Source organism: Sceloporus occidentalis, unplaced genomic scaffold, assembly GCF_023333645.1.
Source record: "Sceloporus occidentalis isolate IW3139 unplaced genomic scaffold, rSceOcc1.0.p SCAF_5, whole genome shotgun sequence".
Lineage (NCBI taxonomy): Eukaryota > Metazoa > Chordata > Lepidosauria > Squamata > Phrynosomatidae > Sceloporus > Sceloporus occidentalis.
Window position 1 is genome coordinate 40,816,461 of NW_028316985.1, and position 22,301 is coordinate 40,838,761.

A 22,301-nucleotide genomic window follows, 5' to 3' on the forward strand; every position below is an offset into this window, starting at 1 on the left:
GTAGTGTAGACACAGCTATAAAAAGCAGCAAAAGTAGTCAAGATAGCAATCAGGCCATTTATTAGAAGAGGATCTCCTCAGCATTGGCTTTTTTGTAAAGCCAGGGAGAAAAGATATAAATCAGTTGTTCCACAATCCAGAGGGAGTTAATTACATTTATAATATTAACACTCCTTATCTAGAGGGAGCTATGACTTACCTTGAATACAAGTGCCAGCACTATTTAGCAAGTATAACTGTACGAGAGATCTCCAAATAGCCTCCATATTCTCACAGTGCTCATTTTTAGTTTTATAACCTTAGGTTTTTCTATGGTGTGGAACTGTATAGAGGTATGCAAGCTGTATTTAGGTTTGTTTGTTGATGAAGAGAGCAAAGAGAGTCAAAAATAACTTTTGGAGCAAAAAGTGAGTTCATTCAGCCTTGTAAGAATTGGTCTGTGAAATGGTAGTTGGTCTTTGGAGAACAAGCAGGCTTTCCTTCTTAAGGCTTAAACCCCCCAAATCCAGCTTACTGTTGCCACTTCGGCTTTTGAGTGAAGAAAGGGAAAGTACACCTACATACTTTAGAAGCTCTTGGGAGAACTCCAGGATGCCCCAGCAAAGCCTCAAGATATGAAGAAACCAAGATCTCAGGAACATACAGCCCTATGTCTGCTGGCTTGGAGTTGCCTGGAATTTACCTTGAGTGAAGCTATTGAAACCTCAACTACCATCCCTGCAGAGGAGACTAGCATAAAGAAACTCTTTAGAGATGCTGCAAATGGGACTGCTCCACAGGCCAATCTTTCAGGTATTCTCTGTGTGTCTCTGTTTTTGCCCCCCATTAGCAGGTCTGCAGCCAAAGCCCACGTCTTGTTGTCTGATATGCACACCTGCTATGTTCATGGCATAGCTCTGGGAGTAAATACGAGGTCATTCCTTAGGTGACCCTTACACATTGTTAATTATTATGATATGAACAGTAAAAATTCAACATATTCACTTCTGACATTTAAACTTGATTTTTGAGCTTGGAAGAATTCAAAAGATTGGGATTTTTCTATACATGCTTAATAAGTGGCGCTCTGTATGTGTGTGTCTGTGTGTGTACACACGCACACACTAGTGCATATGCATTAATGCACATAAATGAATATGAATTTTGAAGGAGGAAGTAGCAACAATGATTGTGTGCCTTTTTGTGAATATAGTACAAATCTACTTCCGAATGTATTACAATATTTTCTTAAAATTGAGTTTTAAACTACAGTTCCCAGGATTCCCTATCAGTTTCTTATAACAAACACATGATGTACCAAATCTGATTTCTCTTCTTTATAAGTATGATGGAAAGATAGCAGGGGAGAACTGGGTTAGAGAGCAGGGAGCTGGATGTTCCCCTGCTCACATGCTGTTCCCTGCAAATTCTTTCCCAAGCAGGTTTTAATTCTGCCCACTCCTCAAACCTAAACCATGAAACTGGAAATAAATCTCAATGAGGATAAAGCGGTGCTTGATCAGAGTTTGGAAATGTTACTTTTGGGGGGATTCTGGAAGTTTCAGTCCCCAAGTGTAACTTTTCCAAACTCTGGTCTTTAGTGGGCACTTGCAGCACTGGATCAGCCATTGCAGTTAACCATCCTCAGGGGGCTTTTAAGACTCTCATTTCTGGTTATTCCTGCAAAACATTGAAGAATTTTTCAGTTGTAACTAGGTGTTAGCTTTATTTTGGACGAAAGAATTGATAAACTATCTCTGAGTATTCCTTGCCTAAGAAAACCTATGAAAATGTTCGGTTCACTATAAATTGACAGATGACTTGAAGGCCCTTATACATATACATAACAACGAATACAGAATTGCGTGACAAGCTACACATCAGCAGGCACAGAGATAGTTGAGGAAGAAGTAATAAAAAGATTGTCCACATTTATAAGAGTCTTTGTGGAACAGCATCCAGTCTAAAGTGACTAGGTTGCAATTATTTTGACCCAAAATCATTTGTAATGTGAAATGTGTCTTCATGTTGCTGAATTATGGTTGATAAAATTTGATAAATAGAAGCATTTCACTTCAGAGGCACCCAGTGTAAAGAAATTACTTATCACACTCTCGGGATATATCCTTTTTTCCATTACAGTAGAACATAGATTTAAATCCTTTCATTGTTCTTGTTAACTGCCATCAAGTTGACTTCAACTTATGGTGACCCCATGAATGAGAGAAATCCAAGTCATCCTACCATCAACAGGGGCTTGCAGTCTTAGGACCGTGGCTTTCTTGATTTCTCCTTGTACTTTGCCACTAGGCATTGAACAGTCACATCCAGGCTTCTGAACTTCTGTCACCTTTTGTTTCTTGTCTATCCTTAACTACTTGAAGTGTTTCATTGATCATCTGCTGAGGTTTTTCTTTGTATCTGGCTGTAGATAGTGTCTTTTTGCAGTCCTTCCTGGCAGTGTCCCTGGCTTCAGTCCAAAGTTTTCTTGGCTCCCAATCAATTAGTCTTAATAATACAAATCTATTTTTTTATATTATCTTTAAATTCTACAGGGATGTTCTTCAGGTTTTATTTTAGCACAATGGTTAGTTTGGTATTTTTCTTTAGCTTTACTCTTATTTTTGACATTAGCAGTTTGTGCTCTGTGGCGGGTTACACACCACCATGAAAGTACGTGCAGAGCGCGTACTAGGGTTAGGGAGGTGCGGTGCTTCCGCACCTCCCTAACCCTAATATGCGCTCTGCGTGTAAAAAATGACGGCGGTCGTTCCAGACGGCCGCTGCCATGAGGACGTCACGGCCGCGCCGCCTCTATGCGGGGCGGCGCGGACGTGACGTCCTTGCTCCGCGCCAGGGCGCCTAGGGTGCCCTTAGCGCGAACCAGGAAGGAGCTCCGTTTCGGAGCTGCTTCCTGGTTTGCGGCACCGCTTTGCTTTGCTGGGCGCAGCCTTCAGACGGCTGCGCCCAGCGAAGCAAGGGAGAAAGGGGCCAAGCCACCCCTTTCTCCCCCTTCCCGCCGCCGCGGGGTGTCCTTGGGGCTTCAAGCCCCAAGGACACCCCTTTTCAGGCTGCGGGGAAGCGGCATTTTGCCGCTTCCCCGCAGCCTGGAAAGCGGTGGATCGGGGCCTCAGTGGCTGCCGTTCTGGCCGCTGAGGCCCCAATACACTGGGGAAAGGGGCAGGTACAGTCCGCCCCAAATAGGCGGTCTGTAACCCGCCTGTGTCACAATTTGCTCCTGGTCTTATTTGTTGAGAGGGAAATGTCGCTCCTCCATCTTCTGCTTCCAATTATATAGTGTATGTGATTTCTATGTTGGCCATGAGGTGATGTCCATGTATACAGTCACTTTTTTGGTTGCTTGAAGAATATGTTTACAATGAACAAACTGCTGGCCTCACAAAATTCAGTCAAAATTCGCTCTCCTGCTTCATTTTTTGATCCCAGGCCAAATTTTCCTCCAGTCTTTCATTCTGTTCTGTTTCCTACTTTTGCATTTCAGTTGCCTATGATTAACAACATGTGTGACTACCGGAGCAAGCCAGGGCATTGGAGAAAGAGGGGAGAGTTCATGCGTGCCTGGCCCCTGCATCCCCAGTGTCTTGGCTGGCCTCCGGCATCTACACCAAGTCACACCAACACTAGAAATGCCACTGGTCTATACAGGGAAATTCAGATCACACACATACCATCACTTCCTTGCCCCTCAGCATTTTCTGCATGTCTGCAATAAAGCACAAAAACCACATTGCAGAATCAAACTAAAGACCTATCTAGCCTACTACCTTGCTTCCCCATGGTGGCCAATTTTATTTAAGTATTTGTATCCCACTCTATAGCTTAAGATCTCTGGGTGGCTTACAATAACAAATTTCAAATTTCAAAATTTCATAAATCATACAGTTGGAAGAGACCTCAAAGGCCATCCAAGCCAACCTCCTGCTATGCAGGAACACAGAATCAAAGCACCCCTGACAGATGGCCATCCAGCCTCTGTTTAAAAACCTTCAAAGAAGGAGACACCACCATACTCCACTGCAGGACAGGAAGGCAAAAGCCCTTTCCAACTGACTTTCCATCTGCAATAACTACTTTTTGGGAGGTAGAAAACAGAAAACATGTATCTATCGATGGCTTTATCCTCCATAAATTTGTGCAATCTCCCTGTAAAGCCCTCAGTAGCGTGGAGTAGCTCTCACACCAGTAAAAATTACTTTATGTAGCCCAACACCCCCCCCCCCAATTACAAATAGATACAAATAAAAATTCAAAGTCATAGAAGACCAGCATTGCCAATGTCACTGTTTGCTAAAGATCTGTGTATAGCCCCAATTAGCTTGCACTTATTTTAGTGTCATCTGTGGCAGCTCAATGCACGTTGCTCCTTCCTCCAAGCTATGGGTTCTACTATGTTGAAGAAGGATCTGGAAGCTCCTTGGGTTCTGTTATCACATACTGGTGTACAGAGGGATATCAACTTGTGGGAAATGGAAGGCTGACCTGTTTGCTTAAAGGAAGCATCTCTTACTGGAGTCATTCCCCACCACACTGTGAAGGTAAGCTGGGCATGAACTGGCTTAAAATTATTTCTGAATTCTTGAATTTTGTAAAAACAGAGAGTATCCCACATCAAATGTGGGTCAAGCTGTCCTGTATCTTTTCAAACATTCTCACTGCAATAATGAAAATTATAAACTTGCTGATCAAAATAAATGGTGTGTGCTACTGACTGGAACATCCCAAGCCACCAGAGATACTCCTGGTAATGTGTGACTTGTAACAGGCATGTAAATTTTTTTTAATTTGTTTTGCTTTAGTGATCCCAAGACCCCTGGACAAGGGTTTTCGGGTGGCAGTCATAGCCTCTCTCATCAGTGGAATCATAATTGTTGCCATGTCAATATCATTTGCTGTTTGTTGCTTGCGAGACAGAATGCTGAGGGGAAACGCACAAAGGAGTGAAACCTGTGAGGAGTAAGTAAATTTTGATTCAATCTATAACTATATAATGAACTATAACAAATCATATTGAACAAAAAAAGTGTTTGGTCAATATTTAGAAAGTAGCAGTTTGTTGAGGATTTTGTTTTGATCAGCCCTGTCTCTCTAGCCTGTCTATATATTATGTTTCTATGAGAGCCCTGTAAAACATCTACATATACTACACAATCATCTTACGAGACAGTATAGTTACAAAGTGTGTGTGTGTACAGTTGGCCCTCAGTATCTATGGCCTTGCCATCCACAGATTCAACCATCTACGTACGACAAGCCCGCATTGTCCCCAATGGTGGCGCGTGTACATAACTGTGCACTAGTGCTGGTGTGTAAATGCAGCCGTGCCACCTTTAGGGACAACGAGTCTCTAATGGCAAATACCTGTGGAGAAGTCCCATTTGCAAGATCTCTAAAGAGTTTCTTTATGCTAGGCTTCTCTGCAGAGGTGGAGGTTGAGATTTCAATAGCCTCACTCAAGGTAAATTCCAGGCAACTTCAAGCTAGCATACATGGGGCTGTAAGTTCCTGGGATCTTGGAGTTCTCCCAAGAGCTTCTGAAATACGTAGGTGTACGTATTTCTTCACTCAAAAACCGAAGTGGCAGCAGTAAGCCGGATTTTGGGGTTTTAAGCCTTAAGAAGGAAAGTCTGTTTGTTCTCCACCCCACTCCATCTACAGTGCCCAGCAGGAAAATTCTGCATATACAAGCTGTGTGATGGGGGGGAAAAACCTTTTACATATGCATTATGTGAACATGGCTGGGTTTACAGGATTCTATGGGCACTGACCAATGCAGCAGTATTTGGTGTCTGACACATGGATGGATACTAATACAGAAATGGTCATTGTCCATAAGTAAACAGGTCAGGTGTTATTTGAACAACACATAAAAAGGTAAGTGGAATATCTGTGGCAGGGACTTGTAAGGGAGGCGCAGGAATCTGATGTTGAACAACCAAGTGCTTCTAAGTATTTCACTCACTCTTCCAGTTTAGTGAGCTAATTTACCCATCCACAGATTAAATTAAGCCAGTTTGGTCAGAGTTATAAGGGCCACAAATCCACTCCTACACTGCTTTCAGGTCAGAGAAAAGGGAAAAGCAGGGTTTACCTCCCCTCCAAGAAGAGATTATATGTCTTTGATCTTGAACAGAAAAAGAAAAACAAAATTCCCATCTGGCAACAAATCAGGCATGATTTGGTAAAATGCATAACACAATAAGTGTTCACAAAAATACTGTTTCAAGCATGCATCTCCATAGTAGTACTTAGTGTTCTGATATATGTATGAAATAAAACTCCCATCTGCAGACTGAGAGGATGATGCCAGTTTTAAAGAGGTAATCCACAAAATTGCTGTTCTACTGCTTGAGGATTTTATGCACAAATTAGGATGGGGGTAGAGTGATGTGGTCCTCTAGATTACCCACCACCCTCAGTCCCCATGATGAAGGATTATGGGAAATGTAGTCCAATGGCACCTGAAGCTCCATGCTCAAACTCGAAACAATTAGTACACAAATTTAATGCATTGTTCTTGGCTCTCTATATACACTAACATGTAAGTAAATTCCATTCAGTACCGTGAGATTTACTACGCGTATTTGCTCACAAGTAAGAACTTGGCTGCTTTGGTGTGTTTATCTGTTCATACTGTTGTTGTTATCTGCCCTTGAGTTGACTTCTACTCATGGCATCCCTGTGGATGAGACATCTCCAAGATCCCCTGTCCTCTACCTCTTTGCTTACGTAGGACCTGCAGGCTCTGGCCCGTGACCTCCCTGACTGAATCTAGCCACCTGGATTGCAATTTTCTTCTCTTTCTGCTGCCTTCCACTTTTTGTAGCACCATTGCCTTTTCTAATGAGCCTTCCCTTCTCATGATGTGTTCAAAGTATGAGAACCTTAATTTAGTCATCTTGGCTTCCAGGGAGAGTTCAGGCTTGATCTTTTCTAGGGCCTGTTTGTTTGTCTTTAGCTGTCCATGGTATCCTCAGCACTCTTATCCAGCACCAAATCTCAAATGAGTTGATTTTCTTTCTATCTGCTTTCTTTACTGTCTCGTTCTCACACCTGTACATAGTGATGGGGAATACAATGGCTTGGACAATCTTAACTTTAGTATTCAGTGTTACATCTTTGCACTTTAGGATCTTTTCAAGTTCTTTCATAGTTGCCCTTGCCATTCCCAGTCTTCTTCTGATTTCTTCTGTCATCATCATTCAGATCAATGTTTGATCCTAGGTACAGGAACTCTCATTATCTTAGGCTGAATTTATGTAATTCCTCCATGGTCATTATTTTTGTCTTCTTTATGTTCAGCACTAAGCCTGCCTTTGAACTTTCTTCCTTGACTTTCCTTAGTAATTGTTCCAACTCTGTTTCTCCATATTCTGTTCTAACAGTAGCCTCTTGTCCTAAGTACAGATAGACATCAGGGCTATCAAATGTGATGGTATTCCTATGACCTTAAGAGCCATCCATGCTTTTTGTGATCATAGAATTATAGAAACATAGAGTTGGAAGAGACCACAAGAGCCATCCAGTCCAACCCTTGCCATGCAGGAACTCTCAATCAAAGCATCCCTGACAGATGGCTGATCTATGCAGTCAAATGTTTGGCTGTAGTCTATAAAGCACATGCTGATTTTTTCTTTGGAATTCCTTTGTATGATCCATTAGCCATTGTATGCTAGCAATGTGGTCCCTAGTGCCTCTTCCTTTCCTGAGCACCACTTGGACATCTGGGATTTTTCTCTCCATGGATGAGTCTATGCTGGAGAATTTTCAGCATAATTTTGCTTGCATGGGAAATTAATGCTCTGGCCCTATAGTTCCTGTAGTCTTTTTGTCCATAAAAATATAGCATGAGCACCATGATGTAGTAACTTGACAGAAGACTTTACAGCAAACTTAACCTTTTTATTAAACCCTGACATTGCATCCATATTATGCCTCTGTTCTTCCCTGTCATCTGTTCATAGCATGACCTATAATGAAGTACTGTAATGAATTATAGCATGGCCTATAATAAAATGAAGGATTTTCTGTCAGCTGAGCCTATGGTATAAGAGATTCAAATAAAATGAAGTGTTCACAAAGGTTTTTTAAAGTATTTTATCACTTTCACAAAGACAGGGTTGTGTAGCAGTACAGCAGTACCAATCACATACAAAATTGTGATTTTTGTATTATATTTGGTTGTAGCATTCATACTGCAATATGTCCCACCATGAGCACATTTCCGTCTCTCTCTTTTTTCTTTCTGTCATGTTAATACATCATAGTGCTCATAAATTACCAAGCATGTTGCTAAGCTATTGCTGCCATCTGCAGGCTAAGGGATCAAACTGGAAAACTTCTCATCAAGGCAACCTATTCTCCACTGCACAAGGAGATTAAAGTGTCAAAAAAGTTATGCACATACAAACACGCACACGCAGAGATGCAGAGTAAAAAAAAAAAAGGAAAAGATAATGCAACATCCATCATGCAAAAGCCAAGGATTGATGTATGCTAAAACTGCCAGATTTTGTATAGAAACAAAGGCGACTGAAAGACCACTTTTGTGCTTTACTATGAACAATCTGAATCTCTTGGAAACACACTGGGTGACCCTGGGCAAGTTACACTCTCAGTCTCAGAGGAAGGCAAAGTCCCTCTCAACAAATCTTGCCAAGAAAACCCTGTGATAGGTTTGGCATAAAGTCACAGTAAGTAGAAAACAACTTGAAGGCACACAGTAACAACAATACCTTATGGCCAAAATATTCAAAAGTGTATTGAGATGAAGATCTCATCTCACTGGAAGATGAGAAATGGCTGTTAGAAAAGCAGGACCTTCAGACAACACAAGCATTTTTGGTCAAGCTTTATGGCATGAACTGAAGAAATATATCCTGCAATGTACTCCCTATTACACAAATTAAGAAAGGGATAAAGGGTTGTTTCAGTTGTTTTGTCCTCTAGAACCAGCATCTTAACAAGAGGAACCATTCTATGACAGTCTTGATATCATCCAACTGAAGGAAGGATTGAGAACCCGAAATGGCCACCACACACACAGAAACATACACACTGAAAATGCATTTCCCTACTTCAAATTTAAGGTCTTGACAGAGCACTGTTATTGCTAGAACAAACTCAGTGCATTTTCTCATCTTCTAGGCAATCACCAAGGAGGAGATTCAAGCTTGGAAGATCCAGTTCCATAAAGCAGGAGACTGGAAAGAACAGGCGTCACTTTGGGAAAATGAAGCACAATCGTAGGCTTCACTATCGCACCTCTGCTCTCTACAGTTGTGCACATCCAGGGGCATTGGCAGGATACAATAACCAGGGACTCCAAAGGTACTGGACAATATGCTGTGTTCCAGAATTGGAAAGTTCCCCTAGACACACAGGTTTGAGTGGTAAAGTACTATGGGAGTTGTTGTCCAAAATATCTGGGGAGAAAAAGGTTTCCTTCCCCCCTACATGGTGTCCCCATACAAATACCTGGTATTTGTGACATTCTGAAAGCTGTCCAAATACCATTATTTCTTTTATCCAACATAAAACATTACAATCCTTTAAAACACACACACATACACACACACACACACACACACACACACCTTTGCATTATGTGAGTATCAGACTCCTTTTCTTGCTCATTACTCTCAAACATCCACAATTTCAGTCTCTAATAAACCTGATCAAATAGCTTGGTGCCTAAGCTTTAGGTCCCAAAGGCCTGGCACCATGTTTTCTCCTCTGGCTGATTTTTCCCACATTTCAAAACTCAAATAATTGGGTTTCAGATTCTTTTCATATTTGTATTTTATCACCTGGCTCCAAACTGTAAAAGGTGGTAGCTTAAAATAATGAAACAATTGTGGACAGTTTTCATTTTAGAGATTATCATTTGATAAATCAGAAAGCAACCATATGAAAAAGTTCTGAATTTTCATAGGAAGTATTCTCATTTTTTGTTCAATGCTTGCCTCAGTTTTTCTATGAGAAGGTTTATTGCTAAGAATGATTATACAATTTTATTTTAAAATGCTCTAATGTATGTGTGATACATAATAACAACAACAACAATTTCTTATTCTCCTCACGGTTCGATGATGATGATTATGATTAAAGTTTATTTATATAGCATCATAAGTTTTACACGGCACTTTACAAAGTCATACCATAATATAGATAAAACCTGCCTACGGCGTACAATCTAAAATTGAGGCAGGGAAGAACAACAATTAACAAACAATGTCAATTAAAAAGACATCAGTTAAAACACACATCAGTTTAAAAATATCTGGATAAACCTGCAGGAAGAGATTGGTCTTTAATGCTCTTTTAGTTTTGGACAGCATTTGGACAGCATATTCAGCTGTTAAATCTCTTCTGCTCAAGTTGACTAACAGCCTTTCTTAACAGCAACATCCCTTTAAAAAAAATTGTTAAAATTGCCACGTAAAAACCAATAAAAGCATTAAAATCAATTATCAGTAGATAGAAAAGTTGATGATCATTGATCTTCAAAACAATCCACTCACTTCTGCAAACGAAAGGGTTCCTTCCATCTCTAGGAGGTTTTGTTGTTAACTGCTGTCAAGCTGACTTTGATTTATGGCGACCCTATGAATGAGAGATCTCCAAGTCACCCTATCATCTGCCATTCTACTCAGGTCTTGCAGATACAGGGCTTCAGCTTCCTTAAATCTTTCTGGAATAGGGTCTTCCTCTTTTCCTGATGCCTTCCTTGCCAAGCATTATTGTCTTTTCTAATGAGCTCTGTTTTCTCATGATATGGCCAAAGTACTACAGTCTCAGTGTAACCATCTTGGCTTCTATAGATAGGTTAGTTCTTATTTGCTTCAGGGCCCATTTGATGTCTTTTTAGCAGTCCACGGTTTCTGTAAAACTCTGCTCTATCACCACATTTCAAATTAAATGATTTTCTTCCTAGCAACTTTCTTCACTGTCCACCTTTCACAACCATACATAGAAATTGGAAATACAATTGCATGGACAATCCTAACTTTAGTATGATATATCTTTATACTTCAGGATCTTGTCTGGTTACTTCATAGCTGCCCTTCCAAGTCCTAATCTTCTTCTGATTTTCTGGCTGTAGCCTCCATTCTGATTACATTGAACCAAGGTATGAGAAACTTGAACTATTTCAATGTCTTCATCATCTGCTCTAAAGTTATGTAAATCATCTGTGACCATTATTTTTGTTTTCTTAATGTTCAGCTGTAAAAGCTGCTTGTGCATTTTCTTTCTTGACTTACTTCAGTAAACCTTCCAGGTTTTTGCTATTTTCAGTTAGTAGCATGGTGTCATCTGCATATCTTAAATTATTGATGTTCCTTCCCCCTATTTTCATGCCCCCTTCCTCCGAGTCTAATCCTCCTTTGTTTATTATATTTTTAGCATACAAATTAAACAAATAGGATGACAAAATGCAGCCTTGCTTGAACCCCTTGCCAAACAGAAACCATTCCATTTCTCTGTATTCTGTCCCAACACTAGCCTCTTGTCCTGAGTACAGGTTACTAAGCAAGACAATCAAATGTTGTGGCACAGCTATATCTTCAAGAGCAACCCATAGCTTTCCATGATCTATACACTCAAAGGGTTTGCTATAATCTATGAAACATAGGCTGATGTTCTTTTGAAATTATTTGGTGTGTTCCATTATCAAATGTATGTCTGCTATATGATCCCTAGTGCTTCTTCTTTTCCTGAACCCAGCTTGAAAATCCGGCATTTCTTGTTCCATACATGGTAAAAATCTTTGTTGCAGACTATTGAGAATCATTTTGCTTGGATGGGAAATTAAAGTGGTAGCACTGTAGTTACTACAAATCCTGGTGTCCCCTTTCTTGAGGGCTGGAACATATATTGAATATTTCCAATCTATGGGCAATTCTTTTGTCCTCCATATTTTTTGATAGATTTTAGTTAGAACTAGTGTAGATTCTATCTCTGTAGACTGAAGCAATTCTATTGGTATGCCATCTGTTCCTGGAGATTTATGTCTCCCAAGTTCTTTGAGGGCAGCTTCCACTCCCTTCACAGAAAAACTATATGAAGGAGATGAAAGCATGAAAGTTTCATTTGAAGAAGAATCACGCAAAGATGAACCTGTAGGAGGCTACCGATCTTGAAAAACACATGTGCTGGTGGAATGTAGAAAGACATCACTTATACCAATATTGTCTCATCTAAGAGCCCCCTGACAATTTGCTCCAGAAAGTTGGGGAGACACTCTGGACTATTGTGGAAGTTGGCTTTGGTAGATACAAGGATGGATGAACTGGTGAAAATCACACATGTATAATTTCTCACCAACTATGTACATACATAAAATTATTGCATAGGAATATGTAATAATCATAGGAGTCTTTTGTCTTGTTTTTGCCCACATGATGTGCTGAAGTATATCAGCTTTCTACTAAAACATGTGTGCACATGTCCTGAAGCCTACTAAGTTACAATGGTCCTCAAATAATATTGTAAAAAGCTCGGGTACTTCTATTTTGCAATAGAAGCAATCTCTGATCCTTACTTTATTAAAATGTTCCATCTATTAAAGGAGAGAGAGAGAGAGAATTCAATGGTGCTTACATTTACTATGTAGTCTTGCTATAATACAGCTACAGTATTAACACAAAAATTCCAGGGGAGGGGGATGTAATTGTGTTTGTCTGATGCAGCAGAAACTTGTGGTACATTAGAGACTAGCAAGTTTTATTCACCGTAATCTTTTGCTTACTCCAGTCCACTTCATCAGATCCATGTATTCGTGGGCTAAGGTCCACATAAGTTAAGATTGCCTGCTATAAATTACCAGGAAACTTTTGGAAGAGATCAGAAACAGGTGGGCTACAGCCCTTCACTTGCTTTTGTGCTCCCTCCCATAATCCTTCTATCAAACTTTGGGGAGGAATGGCAAAAATGCACATTTTTTTCTTTTATAGACTGTTAAGGAAAGTGCATGCCTTTTGTTTCCAAAATAATTCTGCTCCTACAAGCATCCAAGGTGCCTGTTCCCTATGTGCCTTGTCATAAAAGTGAATTGTGCCCTTTTGCCACATATGGGAAGCCTTATGGGATCAATCCTGATCAGCTAGTTTATGGGAAAGGGGCTGATCAATACACTACACCAGAAGGTTTCAATTCTTCTATAGTATCAAATGAAAAGAGCACTATAGTTATCAAATAAGGTGTTATGTTCTGTTTCCCCACAATTTAGCCCTGTCACCTCTTCATTTCTTGATATCAAATAAATATCAAAAAGGGATGTTTTAAGCAGGTAGCCAAAAAGGGGCTGCTCAGGTCTTGCATAGTCAGGATCTTGGCATGACAAATTCAAAGTATCTTGAAATGCCTGACACTTGAACTATGACACACTGCATTGTATTTTGATTTACTGTAGCTAGAAAAGCCACTGCCTAGAAGAACACAATTTATGGTCCTCTTTATATTTGCTGAATCAAAGGGGTTGAGTAGTATAATGTAGGAGTGAACCAGCAGATGATTCACATACCTCTCCCCACAAATTTATGCAGCAATCATAGTGCCTAGCTAAGCACATGACAAATGCTGTTACAAACTGGTCTTCTGAAGTGGCCAGAATTCATAGCGCTATCAATGCACGGTTGGCACTGTTAACAGGTACAGTGTTGTCCTAAATTAATCAAACAGCTATTTAGTTTCTCTGTGTCACTCCATTTCTTTTCTTGTGCTTGATTTCTAACAGGAGTCAGGAAAATCTGCAGAAATGGGCTCCACAAAGCTTATGCTCTGAAATCCACATCTTCCCGCAAGTTGTCTTGAAGCCAGGCATCGTTCCATCAGCCTCTATGTTTGTTCATTTGCCTCAGAGACCAGGAGATGTTCCCTTGAATGTGAACCCTTGCTACCCCAATCTCCCCCAGGACTTACCTTCTGTTTATTATAGGAGATATGAAGGACTTGGCCATCTGAATAAGCACTGAGCGTCTTCAGTTTGGAATCGTATATCACTTGGTTTGTTAGAAATAATGTTTTCAGATATTACAAGACAAGGCAGCATACTCAGTGCTGGTGCAAATACAGAAATGTGGTAGTCTCCTAGATTGTACCCTGGCAGAATACACTTTCTGATAGTAATTTTTTTTTTTTGGGGTGTCTAAAGAATTTTCTAATGCTAGCAACATGAATGGCTTATTTTATATATATTGGTGAATCCAGACTATACAACAAACACAAACTAAGAACACGAGAAGAGCCATAGATGTATCTAGTCCAGCAGCCTGTTCTCTCAGTGGCCAAGCAGATGCTTATGGCAATAGCACCCTCCTGTTTGTGTTCCTTCGTAATTGGTATGCAGAGGCATACTGAGCAGCGGCTATGGATAGAGGAAACTTCCAAGAGTTTCTCTAATCATCTTTTTAATCTAGTCATGTTGGTGGGTATCACTATATCTTGAAACAGTGGATTCCATAATTTAACTATGGGCTATGAGAAGACACACTTGTTTTCCAAGCTGTCTCCAAATTCTAGCATAGCCTCTACCAACTTCAGATTTGGAACTAGCCACAATAAAAAGTCTCACCATTTTCTAAAAACAGATACTAGTTTCCGGGGGTACTGGCCAACCATGGTCATTTATATTATGTTAGCCCACAGGTCTTGCCAGGCACTGATGTTCATACAAGACCTCTCCTAGGAGTTTGGAGAATTCTTACTCATTTTGTGTTAGTAACTGCATCACTCAGAATCACCATCATCACATTGGAGGAGTATTCTCTTTGAAACTATGATGAAGCTTTTTTATCTTCTGCCTTTCTCCCCACTAAAACTAAGAAAAGCAGTTAGAGGCATGGGGTGTTACAAGAAACTGCATTCACCAGGGCAGAAATAATTTTTTCCCCTCTGTAACACACACTTTAATGTATGAGAACTCTTCTTTTGTAAGGTTTGTCTTTACATGAAATAGTTTTCAGTCCACACACAAATAACTTGGTTGCTAGGTTTGATATGGAAACACCCAGTAGTTATTTGAAGGGATGCCATATTGAGGAGGGAGCAAGCTTGTTTTCTGCTACTCCAGAGAACAGGACTCGGAACAATGGATGCAAACTACAGGAAAAGAGATTCCACCAAAATAATAGGAGGAACTTCCTGACAGTAAGGGCTGTTCGACAGTGGAACAAACTCCCTTGGAGAGTGATGGAGTCTCTTTCCTTGGAGGTCTTTAAACAGAGGCTGGATGGTCATCTGTCGGGTATGCTTTGCTTGAGAGTTCCTGCATGGCAAAATGGGGCTGGACTGGATGGCCCTTGTGGTCTCTTCCAACACTTTGATTCTATCATGGCACTGCCTGTCCATGTAATTCAAATTCCATCTTCCTATAAAGTGGGGTGGTGACTCATTAAAAACGATCTGTTGAAACAGCACAACTGAAGACAAGAAGAGCCAAAAGGAAGTGGACATAGTGTACCTCTAACTAGTGGCATCACTAGGGTTGATGTCACCTGGTGTGGTAATTCATTGTGTCACTCCTACATTGACTTCCTCCCATACCACAGCATTCAGAATCCTTAGTAATGTTTTTTGTACTCTTTTACTTATAAATCATAATTTCCACTGAATATAAAGGTAATCACTGTGACATAAACAACTTGCAAAATTATGATATTATACACACAGAATAAATGTGTTTACATATATATAGTTTTATGTGGAAAAAGTGAAAATTTGGTAAAATGTGATTTTTTTAAAATTAAAAATTGGATTAAAAAAACAAAACCCTGGGGCCTGTCCTTTCCCCTCCCACTGATCCCCACCCCACTCACACTATCTCTTTAGCATTTTAAAGAGATACAGGCAAATGCCACAGCCCATTTCTTGCAAAATTCAGATGTCTGAGGAGAGTGATGTCACCCCCCCTTAGTGTGACACCTGGTGTGGTCCGCACTTCCCACACACCCCTAGTGATGCCACTGCATCTAACACAAGCACAACAAAATGGGAAGTAGCTGTCTTTGGCTGTTAAGGAATGAAAATGCTGAAGACACCAAGAAAATTTTTGGTTGTGACTAAGCTTTCTAATTTTCCATAGAACTTCTTCAGGTTTGATAGTATTCAATAGGGGGTGATGAAAAATATAGAATCATAGAATCATGGAATTGGAAGAGATCCCAAGGGCTATCCAGTCCAGCCCCATTCTGCCATGCAGGAACTCACAATCAAAGCATCCCAGACAGATGGCCATCCAGCCTCTGTTTAAAAACCTCCAAAGAAGAAAAATCTTCTTTTTGTATTTAATTTTTATTTAAGTATTGTCCTACATATAGGGCATATTATTAAAAGTTCCCAAATTTCCTCAATAAAAACAAACAGACAAAAATAAGACATAAGCCTCTGTCAGGAAACCAGAAACACCAGATATGAACATTAGTATGGTAGTTCTTATTTCTTCAAGAAACATATACCCATTTGGTAAAGCAGAACTGACTCAGTAAGGCACAATAGTGCAGCAAGACTTTCCTCCTATTGAGATCAATGAATACAGAGCTCAGCTAAGAATTACATGCTTTAATACCATGGTATGTCTAATATAAGATCCTTTAGTTTTGCTGACTTAACCATATGGTAATTTCACTCATCAAGTTGCAATCCCATTCCTACTTACCTGGGAGTAAGTCTCACTGAACTCAAGATTTATTTCTCAGTAGATGTGTATAGGATTATGTTAAGAAATTTAAATGTGGTACCCATAATCCAACTGACCTATTGATAGAGAAGCCTGAAAACAAGGCACAAAAAGTAAAACGAACCCCATGCAGGCATATAAAGACTCCTCTCAGTATGATGGATTTGCTTTGGAATTGGGAGACAAGAGAATCTTAAATCATTATCAGGAATATACCTATACTTTCAGAACAGAAACTATAGAACATATTAAGTAACCATTTTGCAAGGATTCAAATTAACACAAAATGAGTAACTATTCACCTTATAGCTATGGAAGAGAAAACGAACAGTCTCTACATTTCAGCTGTTCCAGATGCAGAGTTCTAAAATTCTGAAGTTTGTATTCATGGTAAATTAATACAATAAAGAAGATTTTAACTTCTTTGTTCCCATTTAAATCATGCATTGCAAGCAATATGTGCTTCTGTAGGACTTTGCTAAAACCTGAACTTTTCAGAAATATTTAGAATTTGCCATCTACAACAATCTTCACCACTTCCATTGCCCTGAAGGGGCTAAAGCCAATTACTAATCCCAAAGAAATTGCTGAATGGTGAGTTGATATTAATGTAAATCATGTTGATTCAATATGTCTACTTCAGTTGAGACCAGTAACTGGATTTAGGCCCAGCTGTTTTGGTTTACCAAGCAGTGCCAATAGGAAGAGATGATGATGAGTTGTAGTCCTAAATAACTGGTACACCCTGGTTTGGGAAAGGCTGTTTTACATTAATTCATTATGAAGAGACTATAATCGGAATAGGAAAAATTGAGAAGTCATTATTTATTTAAATTTAAAAATATGGTCCATTGTAGTTAGGGGCGAATACATACATTCTACATTTAGGCATGCAGCTATCAACAAAAGCAAGGGAAGCGTGGAGAATCCTGATCATAATTAACAGGACAACTATAAAAGCATGTTTATTACCTACCGCTACATAAAAATTGTTGTATAAATCATATGTCAAACACTTACCATAAACATTTTTGGTAAAAATTCAATTTTCCATTCAAATGATTACCAGAAAAAGATCTACACTTTGTCTATTAATATCTACAAGAAGCATTTATCTTAAGTTGCATATGCACTTGTCCAGACAATAGATTAGTTTTCTAGTAAACATTCCACTATCTACTTGTTGAACAGATGTACCTACAGTTAATTAGTTTTCTCAAAATAAGCTGGGAAAAATATTACCTCAGCTGCACAACTCCTAGAAATAACTGATCATGGTTAAATCATCTGAGCTGTGCAATGTGCAAGACTTTTAGAAGATGGTAGGAGCTTCTTCCAACTGACTAGATGACTACATTAATGTAGGTATTACCTCTATAGCCCCAAGGCACTGGATAAAATTATTTGTTAACTTTTATTTAACTTCCAACTGCCTATATATTTAATTCTATGTAGAAACCATTTATAGAGAATTTTAAACATAATCCTACTTAGGAAAAAGTATGCACATGCACACACACACAAGCATTTAAAATGGTTCACACACACATCATCATCATCATCATTATTATTATTATTATTATTATTATTATTATCCTCTCCTTTCTCCAAAAATTGAAACTCAAGGCATCTCTGAGGGTATTACAAAAGTCTATACATTCAAGTATTATCCATGTACAAACAGAAGCAGAGACTGAGATATGACAGCATCCTTCAGAAAATCCAGTGTGTTCATAGCTGTCTGATGTAAACCATAAATACATTGAGACATAATTCACAACAAATGTTTAGAAAAGATCACCAAGAAGGTAAGCCTTCTTTATGTCAAATGTGTAGACTAAATAAAATGGGAATTTTAAAAATGCTTGATTTTTAAAATATGGTTCATTTTCCCTAAAAAGGAACAAATAAATCTCCTTACTGGGCTAGTTTACTATAACTGCAGTCGTAATCTTAGAGAAATTTGTTTTTTTTATAAAAAAGGTATGTAGAAAACTATGTAACTGGATATGTAATAAATATGAAATTATTTTATTTCCCCCACAAATCTTACTCACTTTAACTACAGATAGCCCTATTTTCAAAAATATCTTTGAAGTTAGCCTATATATCTCATTCATGTTTATACATCCAGAGTAACAGATAATGAAATAAGAGAACTAAAAAGGATAGTGTATTTTAGGGTCAGCTCACGTGACAGCTTCCACTTTATTCTCTCATGTGAAAATCTGCATGTGCAGAAGCTGACAACTCTACAGATAGGTTACAAGAAAACACCCACGAAACTCGTCCTTCATCTATTTCAATCAATCTTGAGTGATCTTCAAGTGAGCCGAACCCTTCAAGGTGAAATGAATATTCAGGAAGTCAAAGATCAAGACAGTGCTATCAGTTAATCAGATATCTTTCAGGAATGGGTCTATGCATCATATTATACAGGCTGGGTAACTCAAAAGATTTTAGTATTCCGTGGGAAATATACATGCACCAAAATGCCAAATTCACATTTTAAAACAGGTTCTTTCTCATAAAGATTCCATGTGCTTGTCTTTGGATGTTCTCTTTGGATGAAGCTATTATTTCCTTCTGGGATAACGTGCAGTTCTAGAACAGAATTGGATCTTAAAACACATAGCCATGAGGAACATGGGAAATCAAGTTCAAGATGAAGAACTGATACATCCTTCAAAACTTGTAACTTGACATGATTCTGGTAAAAAAACCAAAACCTTGTTTATTTAGAATAGACATGTGCTATATTTCTTTTCCTTACCTCTTCACATCATGTGCTCAGCTTCATATTCTGATTTTTCCTGCTTTGGACATCACTGGAAATTGTGGTGTAATAAATCAATGTGGTTTCCTTGAAGCCAATTTCACAAGGTGAGCAAAGAAAGAAAAGGACTGTGTGGGTTCATAGCTTGGTCCCAGGCCATTACAGCATAGTTATTGGGCCAGGATTGCTGTCTGAATTTGGCTTCTGTGATGCAAATTGCCTCACTGATTTAAATTCAGTTAGTTATACCTAAGAATATGCAGCCATTCATTTCAGTGGTTGGTATCTAGGTATCAGTAGGCAGCAGTAGAAAAAGAAGAACACATTATATTGGGATTCAGTCAGTCAAGGAAACCATGACCGAGAGCAGGGCTGCCCATAACAGAGCATCATGGAGGTCACCTTAAGTCAAAAACAAACTCTAACTGTACCTAGCTTTGAACTTAACCCATTGTCAATATACTGAGAATGGTCAGAGATCTTCTAACATAAGAACAACAGAAATCAGTGGATTGGATCAATATATTCCTACTAGAGGAATGATCCTGTGACAAACAACAATGAAATGATACTTCTGCCAGAAGACAACTAAATGACTTCTGTCAGTGGTCTCTCTCCTCACATTCACACCTGCATTCTGGAAATCTAGTCCACATGGTTGGAGGACCCTCAAGAACATCTCTTCAGAGGGCACACGTGGCCTGCAGGAGAAGGAAAGAAATGGAGAAAGTCTCCTTCTTCCACCAAGATGATTCCTCTGTTGGATCAAATGTCTTGTGTGAAAAGAATGAGCCCTTCTGTTTGTTGAACATTACATCTGGATCCAACACAATTGGCTCCTTGATTATATTAAAAGATTTATCAAAATGCTCTAAAACTATGTACACAACCCCACATAATCATAAATCAGTAAGATTTGACAAGTGGGGATATACTAAACATTGCTCACAAAGTAAGCATCTTTATATACACTAAACTAATATAGATACAACATAGATACAGTAGCTGTCTTATAATGAATTAGATCATTGGCCATCTAACCCACAGCACCAACCCTGACTGACAGCAGGTTTCCAGTTTCAGGCAGGATTTGTACTTTGCTCTACCTAGAAATCACTAGATGATACTGGGTGTATTCAGGGTGATATTATGGGGAAAGCTGTGTTGTAATCTGTTATGGATTCTTTTTCCTGGAGTTTTTATATTGTAAAAATTGAAAAACTCATAGCAATGCACTGACACAAAGCAGGGGATAATTTGGGGGAAATATTTTAAAAAGAACAAAAAAACTCCAGGATGAAATATGGCACAGAAAAGCAAATGGCAGGGTTTAGACAGAGACAACAAAAGCCCCATGAACAGAATATTAGAATGTGCTGTCAACCTTTTTACAGGAACTGAGAAAAACCACGCAAAACCAAAAAAAGGAGAACTCTCAAAAAGTTGTCATCAAGTTTTCTGTTTTATTTAAGATTTTAGTTTTAATTCTGAAGAAAGAGGTACATTTCCTTGTTTTTAGTTTTAGCGTCAGGTTATAACCATGTTTAATTTTATCTGTTTCTTTTTTCCCTGTCTTTCAATACTGCACAAACGTCCAGAAACTACAAGGTTAAGTAAAAGCTGCAGGCAGAGGTCGTCAAAGGTTGCGCTCCTGATGGTGATCATGTGCCCCAATGCAGTGCTATCCCAGAGTGCTTTAATCAGGTGAATTTTTTAAAAAAGAAAGAGAGACTGACAAGGAGACAGAAAGACTGAAGTAAATATCACTCGTGTTTCAGCTGCTTACAATTATATCATGTATATGCTAGGTATTAAATCTGTGAATATTTTTAAAACATTAAGTTTACTTGAAATCTAAAGCCAAAATTAAAAAAAAATATATCCCCTCTGTTAAACCACTTCTTGGCAACATGTCAGTTATCTCTATAGGCAAATTGTCCTTCAATCTACTTTGTGACAAACCTCTTACTGACAATATTGTCCCACCCTACCAAGAGAGGAAAAAAGCTATTTCCCTGGATATCAACACACAGAATGCAAAATAAAGGCTATGTCGCTGCTTCTCCCCATAACTTGAATCTCCTGTTTAAATTAGACTGCTTTTATATCTCTGCATTTGATTCTGAATCTTATATTTTCTCTACTGTCAACTTGACATTTTCTGCTAGGCTAAAGTAATTGTGTGCAAAAGATTTGTGAATATACTCTCTTTTTATGCACTTTGATTTCTCTCTCTCTTTTTTCTTAGAAATAGTTTTTAAACAGTGTATGTCAAACACTGGCTCAGCAGAAAAACTTAACAAAAATGATATGGTTATGACCCTGTGATTGCATTGCATTTGGGGGCTGGTGGGAAGAGTTTTGATCAGGAACTGGCTTCTTCAGAAAGAAAGACATGGAGGAGGGGCCATGGGTGGATATAGGAAGTCTGAGTGGGGCAATTCCTGCAATTCTAATGTTTTTGAACTTTTCCTAATGACGATCCAGCGCTGAGCTCTGTAGTAGATCTGTGGGGGTTTTACTGGGGGGTCTGAAAGCTGTCTGAAAGCCTGGGGGAGGAGAATGGAAACTGGCAGGGTTTGAAGGAGGGGAGTAGGGATTCCAACTGGCTCTGTGCAGAGGAATCTGTGTACTGAAGGGATTACTGTGGGGGGTCTGTGTTGGGGCAGCACTAGGGCCATCCATTTCTGTGAGAGCTTGAAGAGATTTTAGCCAGTGTGGTGGATTGTCATCTTGAAGGGAGTCTAAACTGTTTCCAGCGGAGGCTGGGATACCTAGGAAGAAAAGAAAACATAGGAGGAGAAAGAGGTTAGGTCAGAGTAAGCAAGAATTTCTAATGTGAATTAGGTC

At 39.1% G+C, this 22,301-nt stretch overlaps 2 protein-coding genes across 6 annotated transcripts in view; one reads left to right on the forward strand and one right to left on the reverse strand.

Moving 5' to 3' along the window:
- The first annotated feature begins 72 nt into the window (after window positions 1-72).
- LOC149312050 (uncharacterized) lies at window positions 73-14,130 on the forward strand. Of its 2 annotated transcripts, XM_089523841.1 has the most exons (5): window positions 73-792; window positions 4,332-4,535; window positions 4,797-4,953; window positions 9,145-9,327; window positions 13,736-14,130. In XM_089523841.1, the coding sequence occupies exons 1-5, from the start codon at window positions 615-617 to the stop codon at window positions 13,971-13,973; spliced, it is 960 nt and encodes a 319-aa protein (XP_089379967.1). In that variant the 5' UTR covers window positions 73-614; the 3' UTR covers window positions 13,974-14,130. The 2 variants fall into 2 exon arrangements, with proteins under 2 accessions (XP_089379967.1, XP_089379968.1); XM_089523842.1 differs by lacking the exon at window positions 9,145-9,327.
- A 6,775-nt stretch (window positions 14,131-20,905) lies between these two features.
- The window catches only part of CNOT4 (CCR4-NOT transcription complex subunit 4), a 73,241-nt gene continuing 71,845 nt past the window's right edge, over window positions 20,906-22,301 (reverse strand). For all 4 annotated transcript variants that reach the window (XM_089523847.1, XM_089523845.1, XM_089523846.1 and 1 more), the window contains one exon: window positions 20,906-22,225. In XM_089523847.1, the coding sequence (XP_089379973.1) occupies window positions 21,924-22,225 (302 nt within the window). In that variant the 3' untranslated portion in view covers window positions 20,906-21,923. The remainder of the gene's footprint in view (window positions 22,226-22,301) is intronic.